Genomic DNA, 21,601 nt, shown 5'->3' with positions numbered 1-21,601 from the left:
GCTATATACAAAGCGGCAGGCGGGACGTGAAGCAACACGTCCAATGCGGCTATCGATAAGCGCCGCGTTTCTTTGACCGGCTATCAGCCATTATCGGCGCGATTCTTTCTCTCCGCGCATCGCATCTCTTCCTCTTCAATCGACTCCTACATCATCCTCTGCGGCTTTTGATGGCTATCCCAGAAGGTGCAGAGGCGTCTATGCCTCTCTATCGTCCTGCGAAACCACTTCCCTTTGAGCTGGTCCAGCACTCCGGCATCTTCCTCGAAGAGAAGCTATGTATGTCTCGCTCTATACAGTTCATCTACTCCTTTGTTTGCGAACGCTCACATTTCCCACCAGATACACAAGCTCTTAACTTCCTATTAGAAATTCTCACCGCGGGTACTATTGCTTATACGCCAGCCTACGTTCCACCACCTCAGCACCTGGCTGTCGCCGCGACCTTCCTTGTACACCCCTCCACGACCACTCGCGCAAAGACAGCCGAGGAGGAAGAAGCCCCCAATGCATCCCTCCGTCTCCTCCGCCTTACCAACGCGCTCGTTGGGCCCAAAGCCGCCAAGTTTGGCCTCGCATTCTCCTTCAAGCACTTCGAAACATCGCGCCATGGCCGCCGACGTCGCGGGGCCGACAACGCGCTCACCTCGCCGGATGCGACAGAGGATATCATGACGCCGATAAACCTCGACCTGGGGGAATCACAATCCATCTGGTCCCGTGCGGAGGACTTCTGGCATGCCGTCGGGTGGGCATTCCAGTGCTCTGTACTACACCACGAGCGCTGGGAACACTGGCGGATCTGGCTCGAGTTCATGTGCGAGGTGCTCGAGAGTGACTGGAATGAGCGCCATCGACAGTGGATAGAGACCAAGGACGCCAGCACGGACGCCGAGGATGTGAACACTACGAAGCGCAGGTCCAAAATCACGACCAAGAAGACCGATGCAGCCGATCAGATACTGAAAGACAGCCTCATCGTGCGCTACATCGAAGGCGCGAGCGCCACCTACGGCCGCAATCGTCGAATCGTGAAATCTATCTTCGCCGACGGCCGGGCTACAACCTCCAACGAGTTCCGCGAGGTCTTTGAGAATGAACTCAAGCATGGCAAGCACAAGAGGTCCAGCCACAATAGCAAGAAGCGCGGGATGCGAGTCAACATCGACGCGGAAGAGTATGGAGATTATTTGACCGACGACGAGGAGGACGAGGACAGTGTTGATGCCGGTGACACCACCACGACAGATGACTTTATTGTCGGAGACGTCGAGCCACGGGCTCTACAAGGACGCGGCCGTGGTCGCGGTCGCGGTCGCGGCGGTGCAGGGACTCCAGCCTCGTCGAGACGAGATGCTGGTGGTGGTGGTGTTGCTCTCCGACAGTCAAAACGAGCCCGACGAGGTACTCGCCCGCAGGAGACCCGCCCAGAGCCCACCATCTTCACCACACCGGCGAACTTCAAGACACCGGACAACTACGGCACGCCTACAGGCACGTTCAAATACTCCGATCCGACCTCTCAACGCTATGTCCCGGACGACCAGATCCCCCCCGGCCACCTCGCCACCATGCACGCCGACCCCTGCACCCTCGGCGGCATGCGCTCCATCACCCTCCGCCAACGCCTCCTGCACCTCCTCTCCACCGTCTCCGAGACCATCCCCCAACACTTCATCCCGCTCGAGGAGCTGTATCACCTCTTCGCCGAGAACATCCGCCACCTGCCCCTCCCCTCGTACCAGGCCTTCATCAGCCCCACCGCCCTCCCGCACTTCACCCCGGCCGCCCAGACCACCCTCTGCGAGTACCTGCTCTTCCGCATGCGCGAGTCCGCCGCCCCCGACACGGACGACGAGTACCTCAGCCAGGCGAAGCTGGAATACTGCTTCCTGCCCTACGGCGCCAACACGAACTCCCCCGCCGACAACGCCAAGGTCTCCATCACCCTGGAGGCGCTGCTCATCCTGCTCGCCGACAACGACATGCTGACCGTGACCCCGGCGCTGAAGGAGGCCGTCGGGGAGGGGATCATGGCTCGCGAGCAGCGCCCGATCCACGATGGGCGGAAGAAGCGCGAGGCCGACCTGCACGCGGGCGACATCGAGTGGGCGTGGCTGTTGGAGAGCGGGCGGCGGTTGTGGTTCCTGATCGACGAGATCATTCCGCTGACGCAGGGGAATGAGGATCACGGGATGCCGGTTGCCGCGGTTTGAGACGTTTGGGCTCCTGACGCGAAGATTGATTGTGGATGGTGGTAGTGGGCGGTTGAAGCTGCGAGTCGGGCATTTTCAAATTTGTCTTGTGCTGCACAGCCTGTGCTTGTTGATCGTGTTGATCTCTTCTCCTGTTTTTCTTTTTTTTTTTTGTCATGTTATATTTCCGGGCGAATTTACCTAGGAAGTGCTTCTTTCTCGAATAGCCAGATAGATACCCTGTTGTTGTGATTGTAGCAGAGATAAATTTCTTGAGTTGAGCATCTGAATTACATTCTTATTTCGATTATTCGTTCTTCCTCTACTTATTATTCTTCTGAAAGAAACATTCGTACTACAGAATCCACCAAGCCATGGTCCCTTTCCAAATGGGCCTGTTAACAAAAGCAAAACCAACAAATCGCATGCAAAATGCATCTCAATTCCAAATATTACCATGCTGATAGACCAAAAAAAACGGGTATAAGTACGAACATCCTCTCCCGCAGACTAAATCCCCTCCATCCATCACTAAATCCTCAAAACATCCACCAGATCTTAGCCAATCGCTACCTATCAACCACATCACCAACCACATTTCCAACCACATCTGCACCCACATCCCCAGCGCGAAACCCAACCCGAGAATTCGAAATAACCGCAGTGAACACCCTGCAGATACTAGGCTCAAGGCGCAGGCCGCGGCCCGATAATCTGCCTCCGGGCGCCGCCGACGCCCAAGCCGGGCCCGCCGCGGTTCTGGTTGTCGCCGCCCATGTAGCCGTACTGGTGGACGTCCCAGGCGCCCTGGCCGGGGCCGGAGCCGAGCGAGCCGTCGCGCAGCCCGCGGGCGGCGGCCACCTGGGTCTGCTTCTGGCTCTCCTCCCACTCGCGCTGGCGCTCGCGCTCGCGCTCCATCTCGCGCTCCAGCAGGGACTTGGAGGCCCAGCCGCCGGCCTTGGTCGTCTGCTGGGCGGCCAGGCGGCGGCTGTTCTCGGCGTCGACCTCGGCGGTCGTCGTGTAGTCTGCGGGGCGGTGGGTGGCTGGTTTGGGAGAACTGGGGGGGTGGTTGGTGGAGAGGAAGCGGTCGACTCTGGTTGCGGGAGAAGCGGGGACGGGTTTGCGGATGGGGGACTGCGGGGGCGAGGTGTAGGTTGCTGGGTCGGGGAGGGGGCGCGGGGGCATTGCTGGGGATTGTGATTCGGTGGGGGTGGGTTCGGGCAGAGGGCGGCGGGCGGGTAGGGATGGAGGGGGTGGGCTGGAGGGACTCTCGGCGATAGGAGTGGGGAGGTTGTTGTTGTTGGTGTTGTTGTTGTCTTGCTGCTGGTCGTCGTCGTGGTGCTTCTGCCACTCTCCGCGGAGGAGTCTGCGTTCTTGCTCGAGGGAGGAGAGATCGTAGCTGGGCTTGGGGGGCACGGGGACCGGACGCGGGCTCCGCGCGGTCTCCGGGGACGTTGCGCGGGTGGCATCGTCCCGTTCGCGCTCGTACTGCCGCTCGCGCTCCTTGGCCCGCTCCAGTTCGTGTTCCAGCTGGCGGATGCGGTGGCGCTCCTGGGATTCCGACGTCGCGGCGGGTTTGCCGGCCCCGGCGACCATGCTGGCTTGGTACTGGCTGAGGAACTGGCCGTTGAGGCGGCTGTCCTGCGCTTCGCGGCGCTGGAGTCGCTCCTTCTCCAGCCGTGCCTCCGTCTCGCGCTCCTCCTGCTGGCGCTTGTCCTCCTCCTCTTGCCACTGGCGCTGTTGCTGGTCCCAGCGTTGGCGCTCCGCCTCCACCTGCAGGCGCTCCTGTTCGCGCGTCCGCGCCGTCTCTTCCTCCCAGCGACGTTCTTCCTCGAGACGGGCCTGCTCTTCATCGACCTCCTGCTGCTGTTGGCGGCGCCGCTGGTCCTCCAGCTCCTGCAGCCGTTTTCTCTCCTCCTCGTCCCGCCGGCGCTTCTCCTTCTCCGCTAGACTGGGGACGTGGGGCGCGGCGGTGGTGATCTGGCGCCGCGCGCCGAACGCAACACCCTGGTTGCCCTGGCTGGCTCCGCCCATGTAGCCGTATTGGTGGATGTTCCAGGCCGGGGCCGTGCTGTGCTCGTCCGACTTCTTGCTCCAGGTGCTGACAGGCTGCGGCGATCGCGCTGGGCTGGAGTGACCCGAGTTGCTACCGCCCAATCCGAGCGACTTGGTGGGGGTATAGGCACCGCCCTGGCTGGACCCCGTCACATGTGGACTGAGCGAGCTGCCCTTGGACTGGGGGCCAATGGCGTAGGGGAACTTGCTGGGCTGGAGAGCGTTGGCCCGTCGGCTGAACGAGGTCAGGCATTGGAGCACCTGGGCGGGGTCCTTGGCCTCGTAGAGATCGACAGTCAGAAATACGTCATGCGGGGGCAGGCTGAGAGGTGGCATCTGGCAGGCGCGCAGGAAGTGGGAGATGTTTTCCATCTGCACGAACGGCATGGATGACTGCTTGTATTTGACACCCGGCGATACGGCGAGGTTTACTAGTCTGTGAGCAGGCTGCGATCAGTTTGCGATTCCCATCCGGAAGGGAGTTGTCTCTATCAGACGAAAATTCCAGCTCTTACCTGCAAAGAGCCACTCCATCTTTCAGAGCTTCTAGAAGATCTCCTGCTGGGAGTTTGTCATGGAGCACTTCTTCGATCCAGCTGCGGACTTCCGCGGCTGCTTGCGGGGTATAGCGGGACAAGCGCAGATTGCGCAAGTCCTTATCCAGGGATGTGACGGAGGCCATTTTTGATTATCACACTCAGCTGTGTTTGCTCACAGATGTGTGAAGCATGTAGAAAGATCCTAGAAGAACCGAAGATGGCGAGTCGGCGCTGAAATAGGGGTGGAAAGGGGGGGCAGTGTAGGGCTTCTGTTTATATAGTGCCTAACAGCGAGTGGGACGAACCGCGGTACGTCACAGGGGGGGGAGGGGGGGAAGTGGTGGCTTAGGAGAAGACTCGCGGATCGAACGGATGCGAGATTGGAATGGAATGCGAAGGGACCAGTGGAGAATGATTGAACTAGAGGATTATGTTATGCCAGTCAGCAGAGGAAGAAGAGAGAGAGAGAGACACTCTCAGAGCTGATCGATGAGGACGAGGACAGGAAAGTCAAAGTCGAGAAGAGAGTCAGTCAGTCAGTCAGTCAGTCAGAAAACGAGGGCAACAGGCGGAATGCGGGAATCTTGGCCTCGTAATACGCCGCCAATACGATCGTTCTCGTATCGCTCGTACTGTACCGGCCGGTATGCGCCGATGACGTTCCGGCCGCAATAATAATTAATTCTAGTTATTGCTTGCCATCCCCAAATCAACTCCCTTCTGAGTGGATGAAATACCGAATACCGCATCTCATCTTACACACGCCCCCCCCCCCCCCGTGTTGCTGCCTGACATCGTTGCTCCCAGGCATTTTCTGACTTGCGTCGGGCAAATGAGTCCCATCAACAGTCTCTGGTTCAAGTGGAAGAGCCTGAAATTGCCGTGGCGCACTTCCTTTCTCGTGGGTATGTCCGCTCCAGTAAATCGCATTAACACAAAAAGACCCAGTCCAATGCTAATTCTGACACTCGCATCGCAGGCCATGATTTGAAGGGAAACACTTATTGGGAATTTAAAGATGCCCTGAATGCGAATCGGTATCGTCGCATCGTCAAATGTGACCCTAAAACCCACCTCTCCGATGTCCAAGTCAGCCGTAAGTGCTCCTAAGCGTTGGGTCAAGCCTGCAGTGCCACTGTTAAAAACTGACCTGTTCTTTCGTCTAGCACAATGGCACCAATGGCTTCGATACGTACGAGCGGACCCTCCGTCGATTGCAGAACAGCAACAGGATATCATCCGACAGATCCAACTCAAGGAGTTGGCTCGTCTCGCTGACGAACGGTGGGCGAGCAAGGCATCTTATCTCGATAAGCCGAAGACTCAGCAACCTGTCCCTGCTACTCAGACCAGCGACGCTACATTGAACCCTCCGAGGGAGGAGGCGCAGGCAACGGAGGCTACCCCTGCTGGTCCTCGGAACGAGAAGAAGGAGAAACCAGCTGCAAAACAGGACCCTTGGGCAAAGGCCGCCAGTGGACCTGGTGAGAAGTGGCAGCCGGATTCCTGGAATCCGACCTCTTCCCAGAGATGAGCTGGTTTCTTGCTTTGATAAAGTCCGACCTCAATCGCCAAAACGTCGATTGCTACCCCAAATTGCGTACATGATGCGAAGCAGGCTACTAGACTAGCCGTGTATCCTCCAAAGCTGCTGAAATCCTGGATGACCGTCTTGATGTTGGCAGGATTCACCCTCTCCACTCTCTCTCCATTTTACTTCAGGGGTCATGAGAATTGATCGGCGTTCCTCATCAGATCGGAGTGTCGGCGCGCCATGTTGGTGTGTAAGAAGAGGCGCATTAAGCATCAGTGATGCATAGAGGGGTCTCTGATGCAGGGACTTGCGAACGCACTGGTGTAAGCTTCGGGCGGCGTTGTATATTACCTACTTGAAGGATGTACTATATATATTGAACTAAGCGGGGCAAGTCCATGGCATTCTGACAAGTCTTCTGGGTACAACGGGTTCGATCATCAAAAGCTCGGCGCCAGCTTCGCATGACACTCAGAAAGCACATTCAAATGTTGACATTGCACCGGTCTCCAACAATTCCCCGGTCCAGTCAAGTCCAGTCTACTGTCTACATGCAGTGTTCAACTCCCCATTTTGAACTGGCAGAAAACGCGTCGTAAATGGAAAATACATGTTCAGAATTTCAGTCTACAGCCCCTTCCTTTTTATAGTACACGCGCGACATCAACGACGACCATCGAGACCCCTTTTACCTTTTCGCTTCTCTCCCCTCCGCTCTAGTTAAACACCTGCACATTAGGCATGCGACCCAACCCAGCACCCCCCGTCTTCTTACTCTTCGCTGCATGGAAGCCCGTTGCGCTATTATCGCGCACATGCGCCCGCAGCAGCTCCAGCACCTTCGACTCCTTCCACCGCGTCGGCACGGGCCGGTATGCAGCCTTGTAGGCGCCCACGGTCTGCGCCCACTCGCCGCTCTTGGCTCCAGTCTGCTTCCAGGTCTCGGTGACGGTATCCTGGGCCCCCTGGGCCGTGGAGGAAGGGGACTGTTCGCCGCCATCGGCCGGGGGATCCTGCGTAGCCCAGTAGTAGATATCCCAATCGTTCTCGTCGAGGAAGCGGTCATACTCCTGCAGCTGCGCCTGGTTCATCGTACGCAGGTAGACATCGGCGAAGGTCGACAGCAACAGGTCGGACTCGAGGATGCCGCGCTTTCTGCTCTGATCTGTTTCACCCAAAGACGATTAGTGAACGTTTCTCTCCCCTACGGTCCTATGAATTCGACAAGCGGCATGAAGAGCAGAATCATCTCGCACGAGGGGTAATATAGATTAATGATGCCAATAGCGAGGAAAGGGTAAGACATACACAACAACCGCGCGCGCATGGTCGTTACATCCTCTCCCGAGCGGCGGAGAGGCTCAACCCGGAAGGTGATACCCTCCATCTCTCCAACTCCCAGCTCCGGCTTCTGGGCCCCGGTCTCCTCGCGCCCGCCGGTGAAATGCTCAACCTTGCCGGGGTACGGGTCCGCCGGCTTGTAGTTCGGGTCGACGGCGCCCACGAGGTCCGGCGGCGCGGACTTGGCGCCCACCTTGGGGAAGTCCTTGGTCATTGTGGAGGTCGTGTTGGGGACATTGGGGTTGTGGGGCTTGTTGATCTCGTTCTCACGGTGCTGGGGCGCGGTCGAGGGAGCGCGATCCTTCACAGCGCCATCGCCGTTGAGACGAACAGCCGAGTTGCCGAAAGAGCGACGGGCAAAAGTGGTCGTCGTGGTGAACGAGAGGGAGGATGCGGAGGGCCGCACGAAGCGGTGGACAAGTCTAGATGCGGACATCGTGTCTGTGTGTCAGTATCTCGAATGAGTTACTGGGGGGCAAAGGAAAAGTCGTGAGGATAACGATTTTTTTGATCGGACTCTGGGGAAGGCCGTCGGCAATAGAGCAATTGATCCGGCGAATAAAGACCGGGTTGACATCATCCGCAGATGAAGCTGTTTGTTGTGTTTGCACGGCACGATGCAACCAACCGCAACCTGCTGATTTCGAAAAGTGGCAGCTTTCGCCTCTGCCCAGTGATGCTATCATGACTTCAGTCGAGGATTCTCTTTTGATTGGGAAACTGTGGGAGTTGTCGGAGAGAAAGGATATCCTATTCGCTGAATCTAGTTGGTTTGGGTGCTTTGATAATCACCAAGTGCGACTTGCCCACCACGGCTGTCATAGACTACAAACGATCAAAAAGTTGTATATGAATGCAATTGGAAGAAAGTCCATATATTGGTCATGACAAGTAGAGAAGCATCAACCTGTAACCTCCTCCATCCCCACAAAATACACCCCAAGCTACAAAGAAAGAAATCTAGATAAGGTGCTTGGATCTGAATGCAAAAAGAATTGGAAGGATTAGCCAAACCTTGCCCCAGATCCAGATCACCAGATACGCAATCAGGCAAGAGAAACGAGAAAGGAACATACCGGAAGTAGGCCCGCAAATAGACCACCTGCCAAGCGCCCAATCCAACCAACATGCCCATAGTGCCGAAAGCGAACCACTTGACACGCTCATTCGTGCTCTCGTTGGTGTCGCGCAGCTTCTGCTCACGGGCGCGCAGGTATTCCATCTCGCTAACGATTTCCGCGACCATCTCCTCGATGCGACGGAGGTCGGTCTCGACGGGCTTGAGCTTCTCCTGAACCTGGATGCTGGACCAGTCGCGGGCGTCGGCACCGATCTCGACGTCGAGCTCGATCGACTTGTAGGGGTTGGGAATAGCGTCTGCGCGATCACACCCAGAAGATGGTTAGCTATGGATTCCACTGGGTACGTTCTTTCGGAAGACTTGAAGGGAGAGCAAGGTGAGACGTACGGCGAGTGGTCAGCTGGTTGTCGAAGCAAACATCGAAGGCAGTGTCGGCAGGGGCAGTAAAGGCCTGGCGAGTCTCTCCAGCAATGTCCTTGGGACGACCGTGCTCATTGCCCAGGGCATCCTTAATCTATTCCCAGCATGTATAGTTAGCTGATTGATTGTCCCGACCCCAACCCTTCGTAGATCACTGGAGAATCACGACGAGTTCGACGCTTTGCTCGAACCGACGTCGTAAATATAGCTCTGGAATTATTGCCACGTACGTGCATGTTGACCACTTGTCCGTCACCCTTGTTGCCGCTGACAATGGCAGTGACTACGACCAGCTGGTCCTTGAAGACGAAGTTGCGGATACAGCGCTCATTCTTTCCACTGACGGCAGACAGGTCAAACTTGAGGGCAGTAGAGAGTTGAACAAAGAGAAGGAATAGAAGGCCGAAGAGAGACCTCATCGTAAAGTGAGTTGCCGCCATTGTTAACGGCGATTGTCGCAGCAGCCGACAGTAAGGTCTAGGAAATTGACAACGAAGCTCGGAAGCGGCCAGTATTATTGATGCCACGCCGCGCTCCAGGGGATCGGGCAAGGCCGGCATAACATTGATCCGGTTATCGCCCCCCCTTCCCGTTTCAGGTTGGAACAACAACGCCTACCATCAGCTATTGGCTGCAACATCATACTTACACTATATGCGACATGGCTCGTGACTCGTGGCTACAAGCAGTGACTGTACACAAAAGCCCTAATTTTTGGTCGTAGACACTATCATTCTGCGTCAGACAGCTAAATTGTGTTGCTATGTACAATATCGGCACAGGAGCCCCATCCTCTCCATACAAAGTAGGATGTAAAGATGCTTCGAGGAACCAAAAGTGACATCATAGGACGTAGATCCCAGATCGCATGATTCTTGAATTGAAATTAGTGGTTCTGGGAGTCACCGACAGAAAAGAAAAAGAAAAGATGAGACTTTGGGGGAATCAACCAAGAAAGAAAAGAGAATCGCTGCAAACGAGGGGTGGTACTGTTCGAATAGAACATGGCCAACGAGGGTAAGGGGGTGGGAAAAGATAGAACGAGTAACAGTTCCAATGTAAGAAATAGTGTCATTATGGACATGGAATGGAAAAGATTGAAGGTAGAGGTATCATCATCAAAAGTCACAACGCTCAGAAAGACAGGTCATTTGCCAGTGATAGCATGTCGTGTTCAGGGCCGCAGAGAAAACAACAGCTGTGATCAAAGAAAAAGAAAGTCACGGTGGCATGAATCAGACTTCAATCTTCTTTCGACGTGCGAAAAGGCGCGAGAAGCCTGATTCCTTCGGCTTAGTTGGGGGAGCGGTTTGCGTAGGTCTGGTCACTGGAGGCTCAGGAGGGCCAGTATTCCTCAGAAAGTCGGCTAGCGCACTAGTCTCGGTTTGCCTTTGAGAAACAGACGGTAAACCGTAGGCAGCATTCATGGATCCACCAGATTTAGTCGTATAGTTGTTGTTTGCCCCAGTCATATAACTCTCAGACGTCTGGCGGAGGGAGCTCCTTGAAGGTTGTGCGAGGACGTTCTTTTCGGTAGCCGTGGTCCGAGAGAGCAGGGTCTTCACAGATGAAGCACCAGCAAAGCCAGCAGATGAGCCCCGCCGGGCACCCATATTCGTAGTCAACGGTTGCGGGGGAGCTGCAGATGCAGGGGGTGGTACGTTTCGCAGGAAATCCATCAGACTTTCCTCATCGCGCTTTGGTTTCGCGGGTTCGAGAAGATCTTCAAGGTCGTCATCATCCGAGTCAATTGCATAGGGGTCTCGGACGCGACGCTGCGTTCGTTTCGGTCGAATATCTTCTGAAATCTCCTTGCTATATGTGGTGGGAGTGCTTGACCGAAGACCTGTCTCCAGAAGGCCGGTGTGGGAGCCAACGGAAGTTAGTGTATTTGCCGTCAGCGATCCTTGCATACTCGGACGCCCCGACTCTAGAGCCTGCAATTCGTCTGAGTCCATAGTATCACGAAATGGCGCCACCGCACGTGAGATCCGGTGAGCTCCGGGAGTAGGCGGTCCCTCGCGGATGAAATCAATCAGATCGGAGGTCTGATCTCCTTTCGGGGCCACAGCAGGGCGTGCTTGCAAACGTGCACTGCTGTTACGAGCTGAAGCACTCGCTGGTCTGGAGACCCTGCGTGAGACATCTGTCGCATCAGAAACGCGGCGCACGCTTGATGGCTTGCCAGAACCGCTTTTGTCAAATCCAGTGATCGTAGGAGTACCTGATCCAGTAGAATTGATGGATGTCGGCGATACGATACTTGGCTCGGTGGTGGGCTGTGGTGGGAGCACAGAAGGAACCACGATCGGGGTGTATTTTGGTTGGTCCGATGATTTGCACTTGGACATTGGAGCAAGGTCCATGATGCTCTTGGAAGATGCGTGAGATGTTCTTGGTCGCGCGATATCCGATTCGGACGGGGTGGTCTGCTGGGCTCGCCATCTGGGTGAATCAGGCAGCTGGTTTGACAATTAGTGGCATTCCTTGACGACTTCATGGTTGAGGGACTCCAGACATACCTCCATTTCTCTCATGTTTCTAGGAGTCAGTGTGAAGTGTAGAGTTTCTTCGCTACGGATAAGCTCATCTAAGCCGGTGGTGTCATCGAAAGCTGACTCCTGAGTTGACACCCTGCTTATCTCAGACGAGTTTCGCAGGCGCAAAGAGTTGGAATCCCCTGTACGGACGATCAGGCCTTTCAGCTTGCTTGAAGCGGATGATGAGCCGGACGTCACAGGACGCCTCTCGCGGCTGCTGCCGAAACTGTCCGAGCGGCGCGGTTTGGAATAGCTTGAAGATGCCACCGAGGTGGTTGGTCGCCCTGACAGTCTTTGAACGGCGGCACGCTCAATGCCGGATTTGACAGACGAGATTCCAGGGCTGGACCGCCCGTAGCGATGATTGGTATCGTTGGAGAGGGGGCTAGATTTGGGTAGTTTCCGCGAGACGTCAGAGGAGGCGCTATCTCCAGAGGTAGAAAGGGGCCTGGAGGCCTTGTACGAATTGCCGTCATCGGTCGAAGAACGAGTGGTAGGAGGGGCTACAGACTCCTCGGATGATAACTCGTCGAGATCGACAGCGGGCGCTACCGAGGCGGAGTCAGCCCCTTGCGTCTGCGGTGCGTCTTCCTTGACCGTTGACCCAAATTGTTCCTCCACCAAAACAGGAGTAGCAGGCGGTGACCGCTCTTCGTAAATCGATGATTCTCGCATCGTTTTTGGTCGTGGTCGCTGCGCAGAAGCCAACCTTGGTCTTGCACGTGCCCCTTGACCCTCGAGTTCTGTCTCGATCGGTGACGTTGGGGACACCGGAGTGATCACCTCGTGGGCGACGGCAGAGGTGGCTAGAACAGTGGTCGTCTCCGGCACTGAGTTTGTCTCTTGGTCTACTTGATTCACGAGTTCAATAGTTTCCTCCTTGTGTTCCTGGTCGGCATTCCGCTCGTCATCTTCATCATGTTCGTACATGGTCTCCAAGCGCCGCCGCTCCTCGGACGCAGTCGGTGACGGTCGCTCTGGAAACTGCTCAGGTTCCGGAGTCTCCTCCCCGGGTCCAGCGTTGGGCAACGATCTTGATCGAGCATGACGGGTGATTGTCATGGTCTGTAGCTTAGGAGTAAGGGGCGAGTTGCCGTTCGATGATGGCGATCTCGGGGAAGGCAGGGTGAGTACCATAAGACTATGGGGACGAACTTTGTGGGCTACTACAGCCTGCATGGTCTGGATCTCGCCGGCCTCAAGCTCTGGCAGATAACCAGGGACCTCGATTTCCTGGATATCGTGGTCATTAAGCGGCAAGGGTACCAAGGTTGGGTCGACATCTTTTGGTGTTTCGGGGACTGGTGAGGTTGCCGAACGGACGGAGAATTCATCTGCGGTGAAAACGCTGCTCTTCCTACTGCCGGTAGTGGTGAACACGCTATGGCGGCGGCGCATTGATTCTCGTGAAACTGCCCGCGACAGGTTGGACCCCCGGACGCGTTTGCGCCATGTTCGCCAGAGTCGGCCCAGTGTCGGGTTCAAGGCCAACTTCTCCATGTCATGATCCTCCACTACCAGTCGGTCCATACTTGCGCGATTGATACCAGTCTCCATAGATTCTTCAGAATCTTGCTCGAGCTTGGTCGACAATCGTGACCGAGCTGTCTCACCCGCGATGATCAATGCTTGTTCGCCCAAATGCTCGATAATCGAAGTCAAGAAAATGGCTGCGGCGGGTGTGATATTCCCTACGTGACTAGCCAGTCTTCGCGGGACGCCGTCTTCATCGGCTAAGCCTTCCCGTGCGATATGCTCTTCCTCCTCGTCCTCTTCCATGTCCCCCAGTCGCGTGTAAACCATACATCGCAGGCGAGTGAGCTTCCACGAACGAATCAGGTCGAATTCACCGCCAGGGGTCTGGCCGCCACGGAATTCGAGCTGCTCGTCTTCCGGGCCACCCAAGACCTCACTCAGCTCATCGTCCGCTGCCTCTACCACTTCCTTAGCGAGACGGGGCTTTAGGACGTCCGCCACCGCTGGTCGGATGCAGGCCAACTGTGTTGATTTTGCTGCAGCTAGGATATCAAATAGAAGGTAGTCAAGGAAACCGTTGAGGGCTGACAGAGCCTCGCGAGTCACAAAAGCACTGGCAGGAGAGCCCGGTCCATCTTCATCGGGAACGAAGTCGGCCGCATTAAATTCCTGGTCTGTGGTGATAATCTGGGCTGCAGCGGAAGAGGCGATAAAAGTGGGCGCTGGTGTAACTACTGTGGGGGCGAGCAGATGGGCTCGGGGGAGTTGGGAGTCGCTGGAAATACTGGTGCTGCGCGAGCGCGAGACCGTCCTCCCCATCTCCGGAGAATCGGGTCCTTTGCTGTGCTGCATGGTCGTAATGCGAGGATCACATACAGTCGCAAAGAGGTCGGCCTGAAGATCGCAGATCGAACAAAGAAGACGGGAGCGGGGTGAATTATTATTCGGGGTGTCCAGCAAGCTCAGGAGCGAATGAAGGGGACTTTAGTATCCTGAAACGCGACAGAGACATTTGGTCAGCCTTTGAACAATACGAAATGAGTTGCACAGCCCATATTGGGGGCCTTGCGACTTGATTTTTTCTTTTTTGGGTACTGCCTTAACGGTAGATGTCGTAAGATTGCGTCAAGCCACAGAGCATGCGGCAAAAGCAATTATTAAAGCATGAAGAACAAAGGAAGATCGGGTAGAAGAAGTAAAAAAAAGCAAAAACTGGCAGCACCAGCGGAGAGGCGCACGCAGTCGCAAAATGGGGTCGAGGCTAGAACGTACCCGGTGTAACGAACCAACTAACAGAACGTAGTGTGCATGTCGCAGTACTTGACTTATGGAGGGATTGAGAGACCGAAATCCGAACGATCAATGAAGATCTGGACTATGCTTTGAGATAGGGCTGGTGTTGTGGTTTTAAGGAGAGGGTGATTCAGCGGATGGTCGGAGAGAAGCGTAAGGGAGTGGAAATGTGAAGAAGATGAGGTGAGGTGTAAAAAGGGAAAGCGAAAGAAAGAAGAGAGGGGGGGAAAGAGAGAGAGAGAAAGAGAGAGAGAGAGGAAGAGAGAGGGGGTTCGATGAGTAGGGAGAGAAGAGAAAGAGTATGAGTGAAGGACCTTATGGGAGGTGGTGAAAGTTCAGGAGTAACAGTCAAGCCATCAGGTAGGAGTTTGTATGTATGTACAGTACTGTATGTACATAGAAGTGGCAGCAACAGCAACAGCGACAGCAACAGTCAACGAATGTGAATGGACGACTGCCCCCGTCTACACCGTCTCTGTAAATTAGGATCCGAGAGATTCTTACAATTTACAGACAGACAGACACAGCAGCGGGACTGAAAAAGTGACTACTAGCAAAATCAGGAGAGGTGGAACCCATCATCCGCTTCAATTCCACCCGGAGGGTCAAGAGAAGCAAATGAACATCGTTGTCGGGTGGTGTGGGGACTTATACGCTTTGGCTGCACAGGAACTGGAACTGGAACTGGAACTGGAACCGGAAGGTAAGAATAGGCCAGTGATTTCCCTTTTTCCTTTTTCTACATAGTACCGAATAACTTACCAAGGACTGACTGACTGACTTATCTTCTACACCGTCCATGCTTCTCCGCTTTGTGCATCGAAGGGGGTGACTGGAAAAAGCAAGCTGTTCATGACTTATGACTTGTTAAAGTTTCCAACCAGACCATCATTCTGATGGGACCCCCACGAGTCGGAATGCATCAAGCACGAGGGCTCTGGCAAGATCGACATTGGCCTCGGGGTCGCCACCGACTTGAGACCTTCTCGGGTCAGGAACAGCTTGGCCTCAGATATCGGTTTCGGGGAGAGCGACAATCCATGGACGAAGCACTGCAACTAGTTCGCCCGACAAACGGCCAGCACCATATTATTCCACGGTTCCTCCCTCGATTTCGATAAACATGAGCCGTCTGTTTTCTGTTTTTCCGAGCATCATCCGGAATCATGGTTGGAACGTCCGTTGGTCATGGTCATGGTCATGAGGCTTTGAGCATGATGAGAGAAAGAGAGGCCAGCATCCGGACCCCTACCATCAGCCACCAGCATCCAGGAGAAGTGGCCAGTCGGTTGCGACTAGAAGCAAATAAGAAAAGGCACCGAAGCCCAAGAAAACCGACGATCGCCAGAGCCGAACTAGTGAAAAAGGCCCCACCAGGCAGGCAGGGAAAAGAACCCTAAAGGATTAGTCACTTTCACTAAGGATGAAATACCGTCCCGACTGCAGGGGCACGAGGGGGAGTTAAGGGGGCGCTACTGCAAGCCGACTGGAATGTAAGCCTCCCACCCTGTCTCGTTGCTCTCGCCTCTCGTAGCGAGCCGTGTCTCATGCTTGCATTCAATCATGTTAAATTGACCACGAAGAAGTGCAATTTGAATCCACCTCCGAAGTACTCAGAACAGGTGCAAAGTGATAGTACTGTACTGTACTCCAGTACTTTTACCGGATATAACCGAGGAGATACTCATAGAAATTCAATCTAACCCAACCCCAAGGACAAAATCCGTCCGTGATCCCGCTCCAAGTTTCGGTTCCCCCCCTCATCTCTTCCCGAAATCGGTCTCAAGCCCAGGCACCATGGAACTCAAAATCTGATTGCTAAGTACTGTTATCCGCCCGGTAAGCAAATCATGGCAATGGCCACTGTCCGGTGGCTTGCATGACCAATCAAGCCACTATCATCACAGGAGCTGTTTCAACTTTCAAGAGAAATGGATAATCGTTCGGAGATGTTCTGCATAGGTAAGTACAGTACACAACCAAGAAACAGGAATAATACACTCGACTCGGGAACACTCCCTTGACCCTACGTTGTGCCCCCCCGGAGTAGAATAGGAGGCCGCGCAGTCGGACAGTGATCTCTAAGCTGACAAGGGAGATCACTGGTGGGTGCACTGATGATGATCGTGGGACATGCCTTTCTGGTATGCTGGTTTCTCCATACCCCATATACTACTGGATTTTGCTGTGGCCCGCGGGGAGAATTAAAGGTTAAAAAGGACGCCTTGACAAATTGTCCATGTCTATCAGCTTGCGATGCCTCTAATGGGCTCCTGACAGCACTTTCCTTCTCGAGAGTCAATAACATCTGATCTGCTACAGTGCTCCTACAGTTTGCGAGTCAGGCATCCCCTGCTTTGACTTTCGCAGCCTCCCACCTCTTGCCGTTCACACGCGGCCTTCGAGACTAGGGCCAGAGACTTTCAAATTCTATTTCATCCTCCCGTTCCCACTTTTGTCGGTCTTTTCACGAGTCACTGATCACTCCCACGATCTTGGATTGTGAGTAGGTTCGAGAAGAGACGAATCAAGCACCGAACTATCGCCTGAATCCCTGCTCTGCATCGGTGGGACCGGTGAACTGGCAGCAGGGATCCAATCAGGGAGGGATCCATTTCCATTTTTCTCCCCAGCGGTTCAGGCTGGTTCACCATGACCATGTCGTGCTCCCACACCAATGGTTCCGATTCCATTGAAAGTACAGTAGGCCTCTTCCGGGCAAGCCAGCGGGTAAGAGACATAGTTAATCGGGTACACCTCGCCGATGGCCGCCTATGATTGGGTTCCAGACTCCGATTTAATATACGATTGTGGGAACGTATCAACAATCCACTCTTCAGCTGAGGTGCAACTTGAACCCAGGCCCATTGCCGGTGGAGGCGGGCGCAATATATGATACGAGCTGAGAGGGGGGCTTTCCAGGCTGGGTTTTGTGAGTACTATCGATTTTGCCTAGACTAGGTGTTGCTATATTCAGTCTCCGTGGGTGGTGGGATGGATTAACCGATATCAGCCCGGTAGGGAGACCTCAAATGCAACAAGCAACACCAGAACAAGCCAGTACAATACTAACGTAGCTGCTGTACTGCAACCCATGGATCGTAATCTCATGATCTCGAATTACATCATCCGAGAGGCTTATTGTTTCTTCGATCCGTCAACCACGACCGGGGATGAGGCTGCCCCGCTACATATTGTACAAAAACACGACTGAAATTTGAGACCCTAACTTTCGACAGGACGGTTCAACACATCATTCCTCGCGCCTGCAATTGGTGCCTTTAAGCACTCTATCTTGAAATATCCGGCCGATTATCCAGGTCGCGGAACTTGACCATATACCCACCAGACCAGCACGCATGAGTTGGAAGCGGCTGCTACACCCGATAACATACCTATGCATCCACCTGGCACATGCATCCTCATCCCCAAAGCGCAACGACTAGACTCAGACACATGTAGCCACCAATCAAACAAGTAACCCCATAATTATATCTACGAGCATAAATAAACCCCCAGCTACCACCCCGCCAAGACCACCTTATCTCCATCCCAACTATAAATCCTTCCCTGCGTGCATTGACCTCGACAACCCTACACATCAGCACAGTACATGCAGCCCCAACCCTAAGCACAGGGCAGGTAGGCAGGTAGGCAGGGCAATAAACCACCGGACTAAGCCTCCATGGAGCTGGGGCTGATACAAGGCCATTCAAGTCTAGATGCAACCAACCAAGGCGCCCCCAACCCGGCCCCCAGACATGGATAAATGGACCCCAACGAACGAAACACCTCGTCCACCTCGAAACCTGTAACCAACATAACATGGATGTCTCCCCAATCCCGCAGCGGATAGGCCTTTCCCTGTCAATACAGTAGGCAGCCAGCAATCCATATACTGTATATGCATGATCGATCAACCAGCCAACCACGACATAATCCAGCACCATGATTTTTGGGGTAGGATCTAAGCGATACGTACAATAGCGCCGGAGGGAGGCTGTGATTCATCGCCTATGCATGTTTGCATGTACATGTACATGTACTGTGTACTCCGTACTCGCAGTGCATCTAGTGCAAGAATCCGGAAGGCCTTGATAGGTGATACCCATGCTAGTAACTAGCGTGGCAGGGATCAAGTCTCAGCGCCTGGAGTTTCGGATCGTATGATATGATGTGACTGGATGTGTCAAGATCCCCGCTGCAAACGTCATGCAGCGGTGCGTGCCCTGCAGTGCTTTCCTCCCATGCCCGATAGAGCAGATGCATATACCGGTAGTCACAACCCAACAACCCTCCCTTCACCACCATCACTAGATTTGCGCAACCAGATCTGACATCAGCGCATATGACTACCTCAAGCGGTACAGTACGCATAATATAGCCCATCCGTCTCAACCCCAACATTGACCCATCCATCCTCTTCCTATTTGCCCTTCGTATCAACCGGAGCGGATGTAGCACGGACTTCCCCGAAACTCCCGCCTCGCCCCATCTACTCAGCAGCCTGCATCCAGAGCCTCCCTTTTCCTCTCTTCCTCTTACGGTTCCCTACGGGGGTTACCTGTGGCGTAATCTGGGATCCTACTGTCTCGAATACCATCGAAAGTCTAGACCTCCGGGGTCACTATCTTCCATAGGTGTTTTGTACTCAGCATGAGTACACGGATCGAATGCTTCCGATTGGCGAAAGACTCAATCAGTGATCGACCGGGTCTAGCCCTGCATTCATCACATCGGCACCCTCATACTCCAAGTGTTTCAGTTTGATGGGATACTGTAGGGGAGGGGTGGACGTGTACGGTAGGGCACTGCATAAGTACCCATGAGTTATTACTGAGTGAGTATAGTGCTGATGTGTTATAGCCAGCGCCACAAAATATGCGTTTCGAAAAAATCTCTGAAGTGCGGCAGGGGTGGCGCGTTGGCCTCATTGCGTGGCAACTAAGATTGACCCTTTCAGGGGGTATATTCTGCTCGGATTATAGTTGCGATCTTGCCGGGATCAGGAGTTGTGCTTGCTGATTACTGGATGAGTGGTGTACTGCACACTGTACATCGCCGCTCGTCTACGAAGTCACACTCGTTGAGAAATGGAGATAGAAAATTTGGGATTCATAATCATTAACGATGCGGATAATCCCCGCTCGTAAGCTTTTGCGAAGTGCTTTTTATTCTTAGGCCATAGCAAATGAAATAGCAACAATTTTGAGCCCCTTGGGCATCTTTCGGCTCTTGGCCATCTTTTTTTTTGCTTTTATTGTTTTTTGTTTCCCTTCGTGGTTCTTCATGGACAGCGTATCATATTCATCGCGTCATGTAACTGTTCCAGTGGTCTAGAGCGTAGGCAAGCCCACTGGTGAAGAAGCTCAACTCGTCAGGCCCGATATTGACGACATCTGAGGCCAGTCTCTCTGAGAGGATATTCTCAAGCTTGGTCAAGAGCTTCTGGTTGATGCTCCCACTTGGCCCTGGGGAGCAGCCCTTGACGTGGCTGAGGTCAACAAGTTCGTTGAACTCCTCCTCGGCGACGATGTTGCGGAACACTCCGATAACGTGGTTGAGCGCGTTATCGATGTACGCACCAGTAGTGCCATCCTCGTCTAGATATGGCGTGTGTGCACGACCAGACTTGATATCGTCAACGCGGCTGCGAAGGCGAGATTTGTACTGTGGGTCGGTAAGCCCATTGATGCCATTCATGTAGGCGACGAAGAGACTCTTGTCCAAGTCAACAACATCATCGGGGTGCTCTTCCGGGAGCTGCTTCAAGGTTTCCAGGATCAGACTATCGTCGTCCTCGCAGTCATCAGGGTGATCTCCAGGACCTGTACCCTCTTGTAGCCGCAGGGTACCAGACGCTCGTGCCATCTCCATCAACTCGTGGCAAGTCAATCCGGCCTCAGGACTTTCATCATCGTCCTCTAGCTCTGGCGCTTCGATATAGCATATGTTCGCATCAAACTGAACATGAGCTCCGAACTCAATGAATGAGCCGTCTAGTGACGCGACATCGTCTTCCTCTCCATCCGATTGAGACATGATGTCAGAAGCTTCATCCCAATCTGAGATTTCACACATGTCATCATCCGACTCGTCAAAGCTATCATATCCGTATTCGGATTCCTCAGATGCGTAGCCAGACTCTGCCTCTTCGTCGTCTTCTTCAATTTCTGAATATGGTCTTTTCAGGATCGGCTTCAAGATCGACTGAAGAGGCGCCGCTACCGCGGTGACCAAAGATGGAGCGTCAGGAGTGTGGACGGCAGTGGTAGGTTTTGCAGGGGCGGAGTATTCATCAGAGGCATAGCAGCTGTCATGGGAGATGGAAATTTCCAGCTGGGAGAATGTCGATGACAGGGACTCCCACGACTTCCTGTTCATGTTTTGGCTGCTCATGGCGATGCGATGAGTGTCCAGATGCTGGCCGGCCTCCCCGGATTTTCCGCGCCGGTAGCTCAAAGGACTGGTTTGTCCTGTGACAATGAGATGTAAACGTACAAGGTTTAAATCCCACCCGTACCTGTCTTGGCGACTGGCGACTGGGAACAGAGATGTTGCTTTATAAGATGTGAACAAAGAAAGTTTTTTTCACGTTCAAACCGTGGCTTCCAAGGCCCCCAATGGTTTTGAAGGAGTCCATCGTGAAGCACAAAAACTGGGTGAAGATTTTCACCTAGTGAGAGCCGGCAAGGCCCTGAACAAAGATAACGTTGATAGACATGTTGGTTTTCAATTAGTTCGCTTCAAAATTCAATGTTGGTGAAGGTTGTGACACATGCACGCGCAGTCGTTCCGATTGTATGCAGTCAGATGACAGTATTTCAGTCCGCCTTCCTTCAAAATGCGATCGTTTTTGATGGATGATTTCGAGTGATACATATAGACTGTAAGACTGTAGACCACTCTGAGGCGACTAGGTCAAAGACGCAGTATGTGACGAAGGATCAAACACTGCGACGCGTGGTGCCTGAACGTACTCCTCAGTATCGAGGGTGAGCAATGAAGATCTTGACGGTAGGTGAAATGCCTAGGGAGCGGCAGATCGATTCTCGGTGAGGGGCAGGGACCGATGAACGACGCGCAGGCGCTAGAATCTTATGCCCACTTTTCGTTGGGGAGTGGTT

General features: G+C 54.1%; 8 protein-coding genes across 8 annotated transcripts; 2 read left to right on the top strand and 6 right to left on the bottom strand.

Moving 5' to 3' along the window:
* Positions 1-115: 115 nt before the first annotated feature.
* Positions 116-2,385, top strand: BO86DRAFT_405948 (uncharacterized protein). Its single transcript, XM_025674137.1, has 2 exons — positions 116-279; positions 343-2,385. Exons 1-2 carry the CDS (start codon positions 171-173, stop codon positions 2,214-2,216), a joined length of 1,983 nt encoding a protein of 660 aa, XP_025532962.1. The 5' UTR covers positions 116-170; the 3' UTR covers positions 2,217-2,385.
* Positions 2,386-2,511: 126 nt separating this feature from the next.
* On the bottom strand, positions 2,512-5,201 carry BO86DRAFT_352317 (calponin homology domain protein). The gene is made up of 2 exons (XM_025669473.1): positions 4,766-5,201; positions 2,512-4,686 (listed from the first exon to the last, which is right to left on the bottom strand). The coding sequence occupies exons 1-2, from the start codon at positions 4,930-4,932 to the stop codon at positions 2,883-2,885; spliced, it is 1,971 nt and encodes a 656-aa protein (XP_025532961.1). The 5' UTR covers positions 4,933-5,201; the 3' UTR covers positions 2,512-2,882.
* Positions 5,202-5,621: 420 nt separating this feature from the next.
* Positions 5,622-6,323, top strand: BO86DRAFT_375000 (uncharacterized protein; the record flags this gene model as incomplete). The annotated part of the gene is made up of 3 exons (XM_025670466.1): positions 5,622-5,694; positions 5,769-5,885; positions 5,956-6,323. The coding sequence occupies 3 exons, from the start codon at positions 5,622-5,624 to the stop codon at positions 6,321-6,323; spliced, it is 558 nt and encodes a 185-aa protein (XP_025532960.1).
* A 615-nt stretch (positions 6,324-6,938) lies between these two features.
* BO86DRAFT_328878 (succinate dehydrogenase assembly factor 2) lies at positions 6,939-8,193 on the bottom strand. The gene is made up of 2 exons (XM_025668658.1): positions 7,632-8,193; positions 6,939-7,488 (listed from the first exon to the last, which is right to left on the bottom strand). Exons 1-2 carry the CDS (start codon positions 8,098-8,100, stop codon positions 7,040-7,042), a joined length of 918 nt encoding a protein of 305 aa, XP_025532959.1. The 5' UTR covers positions 8,101-8,193; the 3' UTR covers positions 6,939-7,039.
* Positions 8,194-8,511: 318 nt separating this feature from the next.
* BO86DRAFT_385053 (emp24/gp25L/p24 family protein) lies at positions 8,512-9,662 on the bottom strand. The gene is made up of 4 exons (XM_025671022.1): positions 9,396-9,662; positions 9,133-9,259; positions 8,741-9,041; positions 8,512-8,643 (listed from the first exon to the last, which is right to left on the bottom strand). The coding sequence occupies exons 1-4, from the start codon at positions 9,603-9,605 to the stop codon at positions 8,625-8,627; spliced, it is 657 nt and encodes a 218-aa protein (XP_025532958.1). The 5' UTR covers positions 9,606-9,662; the 3' UTR covers positions 8,512-8,624.
* Positions 9,663-10,400: 738 nt separating this feature from the next.
* On the bottom strand, positions 10,401-14,033 carry BO86DRAFT_394845 (uncharacterized protein; the record flags this gene model as incomplete). Its single annotated transcript, XM_025673258.1, has 2 exons — positions 10,401-11,627; positions 11,688-14,033. The coding sequence occupies 2 exons, from the start codon at positions 14,031-14,033 to the stop codon at positions 10,401-10,403; spliced, it is 3,573 nt and encodes a 1,190-aa protein (XP_025532957.1).
* A 3,706-nt stretch (positions 14,034-17,739) lies between these two features.
* BO86DRAFT_77163 (uncharacterized protein) lies at positions 17,740-18,505 on the bottom strand. The gene has a single exon (XM_025677660.1). It carries the CDS (start codon positions 18,422-18,424, stop codon positions 17,897-17,899), a length of 528 nt encoding a protein of 175 aa, XP_025532956.1. The 5' UTR covers positions 18,425-18,505; the 3' UTR covers positions 17,740-17,896.
* An 856-nt stretch (positions 18,506-19,361) lies between these two features.
* BO86DRAFT_77189 (uncharacterized protein) lies at positions 19,362-21,219 on the bottom strand. Its single transcript, XM_025677661.1, has one exon. The coding sequence runs from the start codon at positions 20,871-20,873 to the stop codon at positions 19,782-19,784; it is 1,092 nt and encodes a 363-aa protein (XP_025532955.1). The 5' UTR covers positions 20,874-21,219; the 3' UTR covers positions 19,362-19,781.
* Positions 21,220-21,601: the final 382 nt, after the last annotated feature.

This window comes from Aspergillus japonicus (genome assembly GCF_003184785.1).
Source record: "Aspergillus japonicus CBS 114.51 unplaced genomic scaffold BO86scaffold_2, whole genome shotgun sequence".
In the NCBI taxonomy this organism is placed as follows: domain Eukaryota; kingdom Fungi; phylum Ascomycota; class Eurotiomycetes; order Eurotiales; family Aspergillaceae; genus Aspergillus; species Aspergillus japonicus.
This window is presented reverse-complemented; position numbering and strand designations above follow the sequence as displayed.